At 45.6% G+C, this 12,314-nt stretch overlaps 1 protein-coding gene across 3 annotated transcripts in view; it reads right to left on the reverse strand.

The window, feature by feature from the left end:
- Nucleotides 1-470: 470 nt before the first annotated feature.
- Rbm47 (RNA binding motif protein 47) overlaps nucleotides 471-12,314 on the reverse strand; it is a 77,309-nt gene continuing 65,465 nt past the window's right edge. For all 3 annotated transcript variants that reach the window (XM_032916404.1, XM_032916401.1, XM_032916402.1), the window contains exons 3-6: nucleotides 9,591-10,750; nucleotides 8,439-8,645; nucleotides 6,118-6,323; nucleotides 471-3,240 (exon numbers count right to left, since the gene is read on the reverse strand). In XM_032916404.1, coding sequence (XP_032772295.1) covers nucleotides 3,010-3,240; nucleotides 6,118-6,323; nucleotides 8,439-8,645; nucleotides 9,591-10,719 — 1,773 coding nt within the window. In that variant the 5' untranslated portion in view covers nucleotides 10,720-10,750 and the 3' untranslated portion in view covers nucleotides 471-3,009. The remainder of the gene's footprint in view (nucleotides 3,241-6,117; nucleotides 6,324-8,438; nucleotides 8,646-9,590; nucleotides 10,751-12,314) is intronic.

Raw genomic sequence — 12,314 nt, forward strand, 5'->3', positions numbered from 1 at the left:
CGAGCCTTTGCTAGGAGACATTGTCTGAATTTAGTGACATTCTCGGGGAGTGTTCTGATAACATTCCCAAGAATTATGGAAAGGAGAAACACAAGGCTTTGCCTTCCAAGCCCAACATGGAGGTCAGCCAGTACTTTTGTGAACTCACTGGTAATTACACATCACAGCTGCCTTCAAGTCTCCTTCTGACTGGGAAGCATCAGGAATCACCACTGGAAGCAGTGACAGGTTCGGTCATGTCTCACTTGAATCCAAATGTTGGGCGGTGTTTGAGGGTACTGAAGTTCTGAGGATACTGATAGATAATTAGACCTTGTAACCACCTTCCATAATTCAACATTGTAACCACCTTCCAGCGGCATTTCCGACCAGTGGCCATTTTCCCCAACTTCAAAGACTGAATTTGTCAATCCCTCCATGTTGCAAAAGTTTTCCTAACTTTATTTTTAAAGGAAAAGAAAGTCTTGAAACTGCTTTCAAGAAAGCTTTATTTACCACATACATTTTAAGAATGCACTGTATGTAGATGAAGTGAGATCTAAAAAGCTTTTCAAATATGAAGCTAAAAACTAAACTAGTAGCATGTCTAAAACCCAAACTCTAAAACATTTAAAAACATTTATATTAGTTTGTTCTTATTCCTAAAAAAAAAAAAAAAGTTCACATTTCAAGTTATAAACTTACCTCAGTAGTGTACGCGTGAAATGGTTGAGAAACAAGAGGAACAGGTAAGATCACAGACAGCAGGGCCACTGGCTGCCACCAACGCCTGTTGTTAAGGTAGTTGCCATGTTAAGTTAGTGCATATTTTTTCCTTTTATTATTACTAGTATTGTTTTTGAAAATATTTTTTTCCAGGCACTTGTAAAATACAGTAAGAACATGGGGTCAGCATTCCATCTGAAGACTTCCATGTCCGTGGTGGCAGGAAGGAAAGCACTTTTTTCCTCACACAAGTCAAGGGATGAGAACCTGATACCTTTGATGAGGTCCCTCATCCCCACAGGCCCGAGTGGGTGCAGCTTCTGAGTGAGCCCTCAGAACACCGTACAGCTGCTGCTTTATGCCACGCAACAGGATGGAGGGGTGCTCAAAGGCCTTAGCAGGCACTAGATAATTTTACAGAATAGTTAAATAAATATTTCTTATATATAAAAATCCATCCCATCAAGATAAGGTGGGGGAAAGACATTTGGGAATCTCTTAATTTAAAAACAGAAAATTATTTGCTAAGGGCATGATCCTACTATTAATCCAGAAATAAGAGTTAAGCCTATTAGCAAAACTCTGGAGGGAAGAAAAATCTGATGGACTCTGTTATGCCATAAAATACAACCATGCCTCTGTTACCTTATCGCTCACTTCACATCCTGGACCAAGCCTTTTAAAAAGATGCAAGTTGATGTAATTCATAAAAGAGATGACGATAGTATCATTTCACTGTATTTTACATTCACTGCCAAATAAAAGCCTTAAAACAGGCACAAAACCCTAACCCTGCCTCTGTGCATTTACTCCCCCCCCCCCCCCAAAAGCAACACTTTTAATAACATTGAAATAAAATGGCTGCATTTCGCATTACACTACAGGCCACAAGCTTTGGCAACACAGGTGTACAAGCAAGCATCAGAAATTATTTACAAACTCCCTTAACTCCTACAGGTCCTCCTCTTGGATGGGTATGCCCCCTGTTCGCCTACCAAATGCAGGGCGACCGAGAGAAACCCTGTTAAACACACACAGTGCTTCTAACATCTCTGATGACAACAGGCATTCTGTAGGAAACGCAGAAAGGCAGCGAGAAGCTAAACTTCCTGTTGACAAGTCTTGAAGGTCTTGTCTATAGTCACATACATTCTTGGTCTCTAAAAACTCAGACTTCAAAAAAAAAAAAACCGCCAAAAAAACCAAAGGATTAGAAAGTTGAAGTGAAGTTCCATACTGAACAAATAGCTATGCAAAGATGCCTTAGGCAAACGAGGTAAAATCTTGCCCTCGGGTGCATTCTGCTACTGAAAACACGTAGAGAAGAAAATACCTCCCCAGACAATCCAAAATTAAATATAAAAAGACCCCAACACAATCCCAGGAAGAAGCATAAAAGGCATCAGTTGTCCTCTCCATTCGATTACCCACTTTTCTTAGATATGCCAAACCTCAAAGCTGCCCGGGAGCCAGGGAAGGAGGCAGAAAGGAAGAGGGTGGGGCGAGGCAGATAACAGTAGAGATACACGGTGAGCCCAGGGTACTGAGGGCAGCTCAGAGCTTTCCAGTGTTGGGACTCTGGGTGTGAGGAGTCTTTTCCATGTTGGCTTAAGAACAGACTGTTATTAAAACAAACAAACAAACCAAACCCAAACCCCCATAAACCCAGAAAACATGACAAGAATATATGGCAATATCGTCAACCCTTAATGCCAGTAGAAACACAGTAGAGACCTTTTTTTCCTCATTTTAAAATTGCACTTTCCAGCATCACCTTAAAAATAAAATGTTTTGCGTAGCACTTCAGAACACTACAGTTTGTGTCTTTAAATATTGAATATAGTTTTCAAAATAGTTCCCTAGATGCCCGGGCGTGCTCTTTTTTTTTGGATATACATATATATAGAGAGAGCTGATATATTTTGAAAGGTTCTACAAAATAGAAAACTCTGGAGTGCAGAAGTTAAGAAAATAACCTTCATACTGAAAATATATCCTTAAAAAACAAAACCAAACCTCTGTACAAACACAGTAGAGCATACAAACTTTAAAAGATGATGTTAAGGCATGAGGCGTCGCAAGTCTCTTAGAAATGTATGAACGCGGGCCTGCTAAATTGAAAAGTCATTTTCAAAAAACATGAGTGAAAACTTCATGGATATAAAATATTTCAGTGTGCTATTTGATAACATTCTTCTTCACTTGCAGGTTTTGCACGTGTGTCAACCCGACACGTTCTTTCTTCATAAATAATAAAGTGTTCCTTCGGCGGGGTTTGGTGGCTTGCCTTTCTGGTCCCCGGTCTCAGTAAGTCTGGTAGACGTCGTGGATGGGCACCTGGAGAGCAGCAGGGAAGGCCTGAGGTATGTAGCCCGCATAGCCCCCGTACACGGCGGCCGCAGCGTTCTTCTGTAGTGTGGCGATTGTGGCAGTGGCCGGAGCAGCAAAGGGGACGTAGCTGGCCCCGTAGATGCCGGCGGTGGGGATTCTTGGAACATTTGGTGCCACGGTGTACACAGGAGTTATTGGACGGCCCTGAGAGACAAACAGACAAACAGAAGTCCTTCCTGAGCATTATTTGAATATTATCTATTCGAATAATGAGCAGCTCAGTGGGCAAGGAGAGAAGACATCTAGGTAAGGAGGCAGGTGAGGGACACTTAGTACAGGAGAAAGAGAATGGATGAGCAAAATGTCATCGGAGGGCGTGTGCTCAAATTCAGTGCTCAGACGTGTGCCAAAGCGAGAGGCAGCAGGCTGAGCCAGGGTTGTTATACACTGAAATCTTCGATCGGTCATTCTGTTTGGTCAGTTAAAGCCACAAAGAGAGGTAGTGAGGGGGCTGGGAATCTGCTTAAGAACACTTTTAAGCCGTTCTGGGTATCCTCCTTTCTCTTTGAAAGTGAAGTACACCCAAGTTCCAGTAACAAAAGGGGCGTGGGGGTGGGGCAAGCCCCACATATCTCTAAGAACCATGGATTTAGTTTTGGATTGGGGGGAAACAATAAAACACCACACAAGGAATAATAAAGTATTTGGTGTGTCTTATGTTCCACAGAATGGCCTGAAACCAAACGCTGGTATCTTTCCTGCACCTTACTCTAAATTCAGAATAAGTAAGCTAAGATATATGAAATGGAAAACTACATTTAAAGGCAAGGTCTTCATAGGTGGCTTTTTCTATTGAAAAATGGTGTGAATTGAACCTAGGACACCTCACACATATTAGGCAAATGTGCTTCAGTGCCTGTGCTTAATAATAATAATAATAATAATAATAATAATAATAATAATAATAATAATAATAAATTAACCTTTTATTTTGAGATAGGATCTAAGTTGCCCAGACTAGCTTTGAACTTGCTCTGTTAACCAGAAAAGCCTTGAACTTTCCACCTTCCTGCTTTGGTCTCCCAAGTAACTAGGATTACGGGTCTGTGCCACGGAGGTGTCTGCTTCCATTGGACAGACTCTGATATAGCACAGTTGGGCTTCCAGTGAACTACACCTCAGTGACAATCCTCAAGTCCCGGCCTTCCTGCCTCTACCTCCCAACTACTGGGATTCTGAGATTCCAATCAAGGACAAGGTTGTCTCTATCACAAAATCTAGAAATCAGACTCACAAAACTACGTTCAGAAGAATTTTTATCTAACTTACCAATAACTATGGCAATGATGATAACACACATAACCGAGAGACTCCGGTCTTCCAGGAGCTTTATTTGTATGATTTTAATAAGTCATCAAAACCCTCAATCAAGGCCTAGCAATGGTGGTGCACACTTTTAATCCAGCACTCAGGAGGAAGAGTCAGGCAGATCTCTGTGAATTCCAGCCTGTTCTATCGAGTGCATTTGAGGCCAGCCAGGGCTACAAGGAATCCCTGTATTAACCCGGGGCTGGAGTTACAGGCAGTTGTGGTTTCTGGGAACCAAACCTGGGTCCTCGGTAGAGCAGAGTATTCTAACTGTTGAGCCATCTAAACTTAAGTCTTATACAGCGTGGGACGTTTCAAAAAGTTATTTTGTAAGAGGTATTGAGTTGTGGGTGAGTCTGGGCTACATATCTAGACTATATCTCAAAAGCAAAAGATAACAAACACAAGGGCCCTGAACTGAAGATAACATTTACTTAGTAACAGGTTGATGTGTGAGCAATGGCAAAAGGTTTAACCCTTTCTGAATAAAGCAGTTGAGGCTTGGTATAGAGAAGGTATATAGAAAAGGGAGGTGACTAGCTATAACAATTCAGATGCCTGGCCATTGGAAAATCACCCACGATACCTATACACAGCAGGCCTAGAACCCCAGCCCAGCCCAAATGACCATCCTCAGGGCTCTTGGAGACAGGAACTTTTGTTTTTCAAAACACACATCCTGGATAATTCTTGTTCAAGAAAGAACAAACTGGCCATTGTAAGTCACAGCATAATGTATTAACAACAGGTCCAGGAGAGGATATTTGAGCAGGTGGGAGGGTTGGGGAGGGGGGTGGACAGAAGAGATGAAGGGAAAGGTCAGATCCCAAGAGCTAACCAGGGTGAAAGTGCAGAAAGACGAGATAAATTTGGAAAGACAGGGCAATCACAGTCTGAGTCGTAGCTGGAGGGGAGGAGAAGCCTCTGCGTCTACTCCATTAAAAAGAACTTTCATGAATCACATGTCCATACAGGCATGCTTTGGGCCTCTGTGTGTGTATGGGGGTGGTGGTCAGGGGTATATCACAGTCCACACATAGAGGGAGGTTAGAGTTGGCTCTCTCCTATACCAAGTGGGTACTGGGTATTAAACTCAGGTCATATTTGGAAGCAAGCATATTTACCAGCTAAGCCATATTGGGTGTGTGTGTGTGTACACACATATGCAAACACACACTTATATAATAACACACTTATATAATATATACACATTTAAAAATAATAAACTTAAAAACAATCTTCATAGAGCTAACATTTTGCTATTTCACAGTAAATATTTTTTTAAAGATTTATTGTATGTAAGTACACTGTCTCTGTCTTCAGACACACCAGAAGAAGGCATCAGGTCCCCATTACAGATGATTGTGAGCCATAATGTGGTTGCTGGGACTTGAACTCAGGACCTCTGGAAGAGCAGTCATTGCTCTTAACCATGGGCCATCTCTCCAGCTCAGTAAATATTTTTTTTTTAAGAGCTAGGAGGCCATCACAGTGGGGGGATATTTGCCTAACATGTATAACACCCCAAGTTTGATCTCCTGCCCTGAAAAAAACCCCACATATTTTAAAATATCATTGCACCAAATATATTCTCAGAGCTGACTACTAAATGAGTCTATGATGGAGAGAGGCTCCGTATATAAATGATAGTGGCCACAGCAAGAACTCCGAGAGGCTCCATATAGAAATTCCTGGCTATGCCAAGAACTCTACCTGGAAAGGTGGCGGTGTGGATACCGCAGGAATGACAGCAGCAGCAGCAGCGGCAGCGGCGGCGGCAGCAGCAGTGGCCGGGTCCGGCTGCACCGCAATGGGGCTGATCATGTGTTCCATTGTGTGGATCTTGCCATCTTCAATTATTTTAGGGGCTGGGGCTGCCTGGAACATGGAGTACTGGGCACCAATGGCAGGGATGGCCACTGCAAGAGAAGCAGGAGTAAGACCGGTGCATTACTTGCCACCACCCCGGAGGATCCTTCACTTGCTGCCTACGTTTTTAAATCCAGGTTAGCATTCCTGAGTTAGCAGCATATTCACATTGCTCTGCTTGGCTTGGTGACACCTCAGAATGGCATTTCTCCACAGCGCACTGCAGCAGGAGCATACCCAGTGAGGCGTCCGCACTGACACTTCCTAACATGCGAGTGTGAGCTCCGCTTATTCTCACGTTGCTCACCACCGATGGTGTCCTTTGCACGTTCACAACCTACTGAGAAGTAGGTTGAGTAAGGTATCATTCTGACAGCTTGGAGATGTGAGGACATCATCCCCACCTTGTATTTTGTGTTAGTAACACTGATCCAGCTGGGGGTGTGTGCATTGTGTGTATATGTGTAGTGTGTGTGTGTGTGTGTGTGTGTGTGTGTGTGTGTGTGTGGTGTGTGTGAGGGGGTTGAGTAGGAAATGGAAAAGCCTCCCGTGTGCTAACATCCATTTATAGAACTGAGGCAGTGGGTGATTGGCTTTTCACTCCAACCTGCCAACTCAAATAATTTCTGTGAGCAGAGTCCAAAGGAACGGCTTCAAGCAGAGACTCAAACAGATAGAGTTACTCAGCGTCAATGTGCAGTATCAAGAGATCAAAAGGAAGAGATGCTTGACCCAGTCTGGGGGAGCTCATGCGTGTGCATGCTGTGCGTGTTGAAAGAATAAGGAGGAGCACGAGCCGTCCACACCAAGAGTCCTTTCCTTTGTGCTTTCTCTCCAACTCTAAGCACATTTCTCCTTCCACAGAGATGGATGCGATCAAAGGTGAAGGGGCAGAAGTGTTCATAAGATAAACAATGGCTCGGCCATTCAGTTAAAACTAAAAAATCTACATCATAACCAAATGCCTGTTAGCTTCCTTTCTAGCCAAATCTTCCACTGGTCTTGTGCCCAAATACTACTGCCCTGGTACCTTTCTCTTAGAAGGACAAAGTTGCAACTTTAAATGAACAGAAAAGGCCAAGCGGGGTCCAGACTGGGCTACTGGTTGAAGCCACATGGGGGCTGCACAGAGTAACTGCCCTGTTCTGGCCACCAGCCTACAGGACGCTACCCACCGCACAGGACGTCACATGGCTGAAGACTGTTCCGTGTCAATGGCGTTTATAGGGCACCTGAGTACCAGAAGCCACAGTATTTCGGAGGTGGTAGGGCTTTAAACCTATGTTCCAAACACACCACTTCCTTGCCTATTCTTTAGGAGAAGGAGTGTGCAACCAGAAAGGAAGCAGATGCCCTTCACAAGCTCTCCCACTCCCCTCAGTGAGGCCAGGACGCCAGGGAGTGCATAATCATCCACAGGAGGAACTCGCCATTGGGTTCAGAGGTTAGCGTGTGGGGAGTCTGCAGACAATGGGTTTGCCAAACTCACCAAACACAGTTAAAGAATCTTATCCTCCCTCACTGTGGGTGATCATTTGGCCAACAATACTGGCAGATAAGTTTGTGGGGCCTGGTGGTAACATCAAAGTTCAAGGTCCTTGGCTCAAAGGATTGGGCATCTCCGTTCTGAATCTACAGATTGTAGAATACAGCTGTAAAACTCTTCACCGTTGTCTGTACCGTCTGTCCATCTCAGGAAAACTGGCACTGTTGGCTCTGGAAAAGAAGTTTCTACTTTCTCTCAAAACTGGTATCCCCGTGCCCTTCGCTTTCTGCTGACTGAAACAGCTGGGAGGTGGCTCGGTGATGGAGTGTTTATGGACATTCTCATGGAACAGACAGGTTCTAGATGACAGGAGAGTCGGGGAGTCTCATACCCTTCTCCCCCTTCCTCACTCTCGTCTCTGCCGACTTGGTCACAGACAGAGAAATAGCATGGTGACCTGTCTGAAAAATGCCCTGACAGTCTACTGTGAACAGGACCCGAACCAGACCGTTCCCCTAAATCCTAGCTAGATAAGGTCAGGATAGGGGCGGCTCTTTTTTTTACAGAAGGGCAGAGGGATCTGTGTAAGATCTAAGGGCCATGACGACTGGGACGCACTGGAGAGAGAGAGGGTTGGGCATGAGGAACTGGTGACGCATTTGCTCTGGTTTGTACTGACCTGTGCCAGGTTTGATGGCCACTGGGTTGACGGCAGAGATTTCCAGGTTCGGCACGAGCTCGTATCCTTTCTCCGGCTGTTTGCCCTTGCCTTCGTGATATCGGCTATATATGCCACGGCCGGCAGAATACCCTCCCAGGTAGGAACCCCTGGGCCCCGGGGTTCTGTTCCCAGCTGCACCGCGCCCTCGGCCTCTTATGCTGCCTGCTGAAAGTAACAACACAGAAAAGGGTGAGCCAGCAACAGGGATGGTCCAGAGCCACTAAAATGGGCTAATAAGATGCTCCCGATGACTTGTTTTGGGCCACTTTAACATGCTAATCTGCAGGCTTAGTCCAAGGTGAGTTCCCAGGATTGTAACTGCAACTTCAATTTTAGAGTTTATAAAAGTTAGATCTGGGGTGGGGGAGGGGGGCTGAAGAGACCGCTCAGTGGTTAGGAGTACTGACTGCTCTTCCAGAGGTCCTGAGTTCAATTCCCAGCAACCACATGGTGGCTCACAAACCTGTAATGGGATCTGATGCCCTCTTCTGGTGTGTCTGAAGACGACGACAGTGTACTTATATATAATAAATAAATAAATTTTTTTTTTTTTAAAAAAAGTTAGATCTGGAAAGTGATGTGCCCATCTTCCTTCCTCATTTTGTGCTAAAAAAAAAGGGGGTTGGAGGTGGGGAGAGGATATTAACTCAGACCCAGTGAACAGGACAGTGTTCTTGAATATATGTCATGAGTCAGTTCTAGTCTCATGCTTGGTCTTATATCCTTAGTGACTCTAAGAAACCAAGACTTCGCTAACCAGCACCTTAAGATTTAATTTCGGAAGTGGTAACCCAGGCTCCCCTCAAACTAGGAGTCCTCTAGCCTCACCCTTTAGCATGTTGGCATGGCTCAGAATCAGACTGTAACATAACCTCCAAAGGATAAGCAGGCTTGCTCTACATGGGTTAGGGCCTAGCAAAAGTCGAAGTGTCCTGATGATGTGACTGCTCACTCAGAGGGACGTTTCTCTCCATACTGCAACTGTGACTATGAGTTAGTGCTCAGAACCTCAACCTAAATGGGTAGGGCCTAGGAACTTTCAGCCACGCTCAATCTAACACCCTTGTCTAGGGGGCTGAACACCCATGGGGCCCTCAAGTCTCCACTAACTTTTCACGAAGTAGTCCCGGTTGGGCCCGATGAGCGCGTTGTAGGGGTAGCCATAGTAGGCCAGCGTGTAGGGGTCACAGGAGTATACGTAGCTGGGCTGTTGTGCCACTGCCTCAGCTGAGCCACCACCACCCTTGGCTGCCTTCTGGTAGCGAGAGTACTGCTCCTTGTCCACAGGCTTGGCCAGCGTGACTTCTAAGCAGGAACCCTCCAGCTCTGTGCCATTGAGGTTGTTCATAGCGTGCACAGCGTCCTCGCGGCTAGTGAAGTGCACGAAGGCGTAGTCACGGATCTTCTTGACTCTTTCCACACAGCCTGGGTTGAACTGGCCAAAGCTCCTCTTGATGGTCTCCTCGGTGGTCTCGATCATGAGGTTGCGCACGTAGAGGATCTTCACGGTCTGCATCACATCCTCATCTACATCAATCTCTGGCTCGGCCCAGTCCACGGCTATCTGGTGGCCCCACAGCTGGATACGACCGGGCATGAGCTTGCGACGGGCCATTGCTGCGGCCCGATGGCTCTCATATTCCACAAAGGCGAAGCCTCGGTTTTTCATCTTGTCTGCTGCACTGGCATACACAATCACGTTGAGCACGCCCTCGGTGACCTTGGCGATCTCCTCCAGAATCTCCCCACGCTTCTTCATCTTGGGGATGCCACCGATGAAGAGGCGACAGTTGTCCACACTGCAGCACACTCCCAGCAGACGACCGGGGCGGATCTCATAGTTGTTGAGCTCACGAACAGCTCGCTTGGCCTCGTGCTTGTGGCAGTACATCACGAAGGCATAGCCGCGGTTCTTGCCATCGAAATCCATCATGAGGCGCAGCTCGTAGATGCGACCTACCGTCTCAAACACAGGCACCAGCTCATCTTCGTACACGTCACGTGGGATCTTGCCCACGAAGACCTCACAGCCACGCTGGGGATGCGGGCCCTCCCAGCCGGGCGGGGGTCCACCATACTTGCGCTGCCCATTCTCCTGTACCATGTTGTAACCGGTGCGCTCCATCAGTGCCAACAGTGCAGCCTCATTGGGTGCACCCGCCACACCCTCCGGTACCTTGGTGGAGGACCCCACTGTTGGATCGCTGTTCATGGCTGTGGTGGAATCTTCTGCAGTCATAATGTCAAAGGCATCCACAGCTGGAGGAAACCTGCAAAAGAGAAAGGAAGAGTGTGAGTGGGGAACCGGGCAAGGACGTCAATCTAAGCTCACTTCCTGTGTTTCTGCTCACTCTTGGGTGATGCATTCTTGTAAACAGATAGGTCGTGGGGTGCTGAATTGAGATGTTAGATTGGGGAGGTCGCTGTGGAAATGCAGGTGCCCTTTAAATAGTCAAACTGTGAGAACCTACTGTCATCTTTGGGGAAAGTCTTAGTTCTTGTAGTAAACAATTTTTGTTTCATTCCTGCACTTTGGACTCTAGTATCATTTCACTACAGCACATTGCAAATTTGTTTCTTTGGCACACACAGCCTGTTTATTTTGTTTATTTAATGGTAGATCTTTCCATTACACTAATAGAAAGGGAAGGACATAATTGTCTCCCATTGTGGTGTGAGTCCTTGGGCGGTAGAACCTAGGGCCTTTTGCATGTTAGGCCAGCGTTCTACCACTAAGTTCTATCTCCAGACCTACAGCAACGTGTTTATTAGCGTAAACTTCAAGGAGGTGTTTTCCTACAGCTACTGAGCTGTGCACTGAAGTTTTCAACAGGAAATGGGATTGTCTCAACTGGTGTGCAGTGGTCCTAACGAGTCAGAGGTTTTATAACATTCAGGCTAAAGTTTGTGAACCATTCAGATTTGGACTTAGTCCATAAAGAGCCAGGTTATCTCAGGGAGCTGTGAAGCAATATTTCTGTGGGGAAAAAAAGACACCACAGGTTTCAAAGAAATGTCATCTGCATTCTCAGCTCACCTTTGTATACTAACATTCAACTCAGCTTGCTTGTGGGGAAAGAGACTCGGGAGTTGGGTAAATTGCCCCAGTTCACATAGGAACCTAGGCTTTGGTTCCAGATTCCATATTCTTTTTTTTTTTTTCTTTTTTTCCCAGAACTGTGTGGTTCAAAACATCTATTTATTTATTTAGGCAGGGTCTCGATCATTCTAGTCATAGATAACCTGGAACTCAATTCTCTACCCAGGTCATGTCTGGATCTCAGGGTAATTCTCCTATCCCAGCTTCCCAAGCACTGGGATTACAGATGTGAGCTACCAACCAAGTCCAACTCTTTTTTTTTTCATTAAAGATTTATTTATTTAATGTATATGAACATTCTGTCACTGACACACCAGAACAGAGCATTGAATCCCATTACAGATGGTTGTGAGCCACCATGTGGTTGCTGGGAATTGAACTCAGGACCTCTGGAAGAGCAGACAGTGCTCTTAACCTCTGAGCCATCTCTCCAGCCCCCAACTCTTCGTTTATTTTGTTCTGTTTAAAGACCAGGTCCTCGTAAGTAAGTAGCTTAGTGTGGCCTTGAACTCACACAACCTTCCTGCCCTTGGCGTCACCACGCTTGGCTCAGTACAATTTTGGAGGAGATGAGAGGAAAGCTGCCACTGTAGCTAATGGTGCTTAAGGGAGCAAGAAACAGAACTAAAATTTGTTTAAATTAAGTAGCCATGGGTGTCTGGTCTGAATGGTGTCCACCTTTATTCTGAGAGCGAGCAGAGAGTAAGGATGTCATTAAAAGTTACATACGATGC

Source organism: Rattus rattus, chromosome 11 (genome assembly GCF_011064425.1).
Source record: "Rattus rattus isolate New Zealand chromosome 11, Rrattus_CSIRO_v1, whole genome shotgun sequence".
Classification (NCBI taxonomy): Eukaryota; Metazoa; Chordata; class Mammalia; order Rodentia; family Muridae; genus Rattus; species Rattus rattus.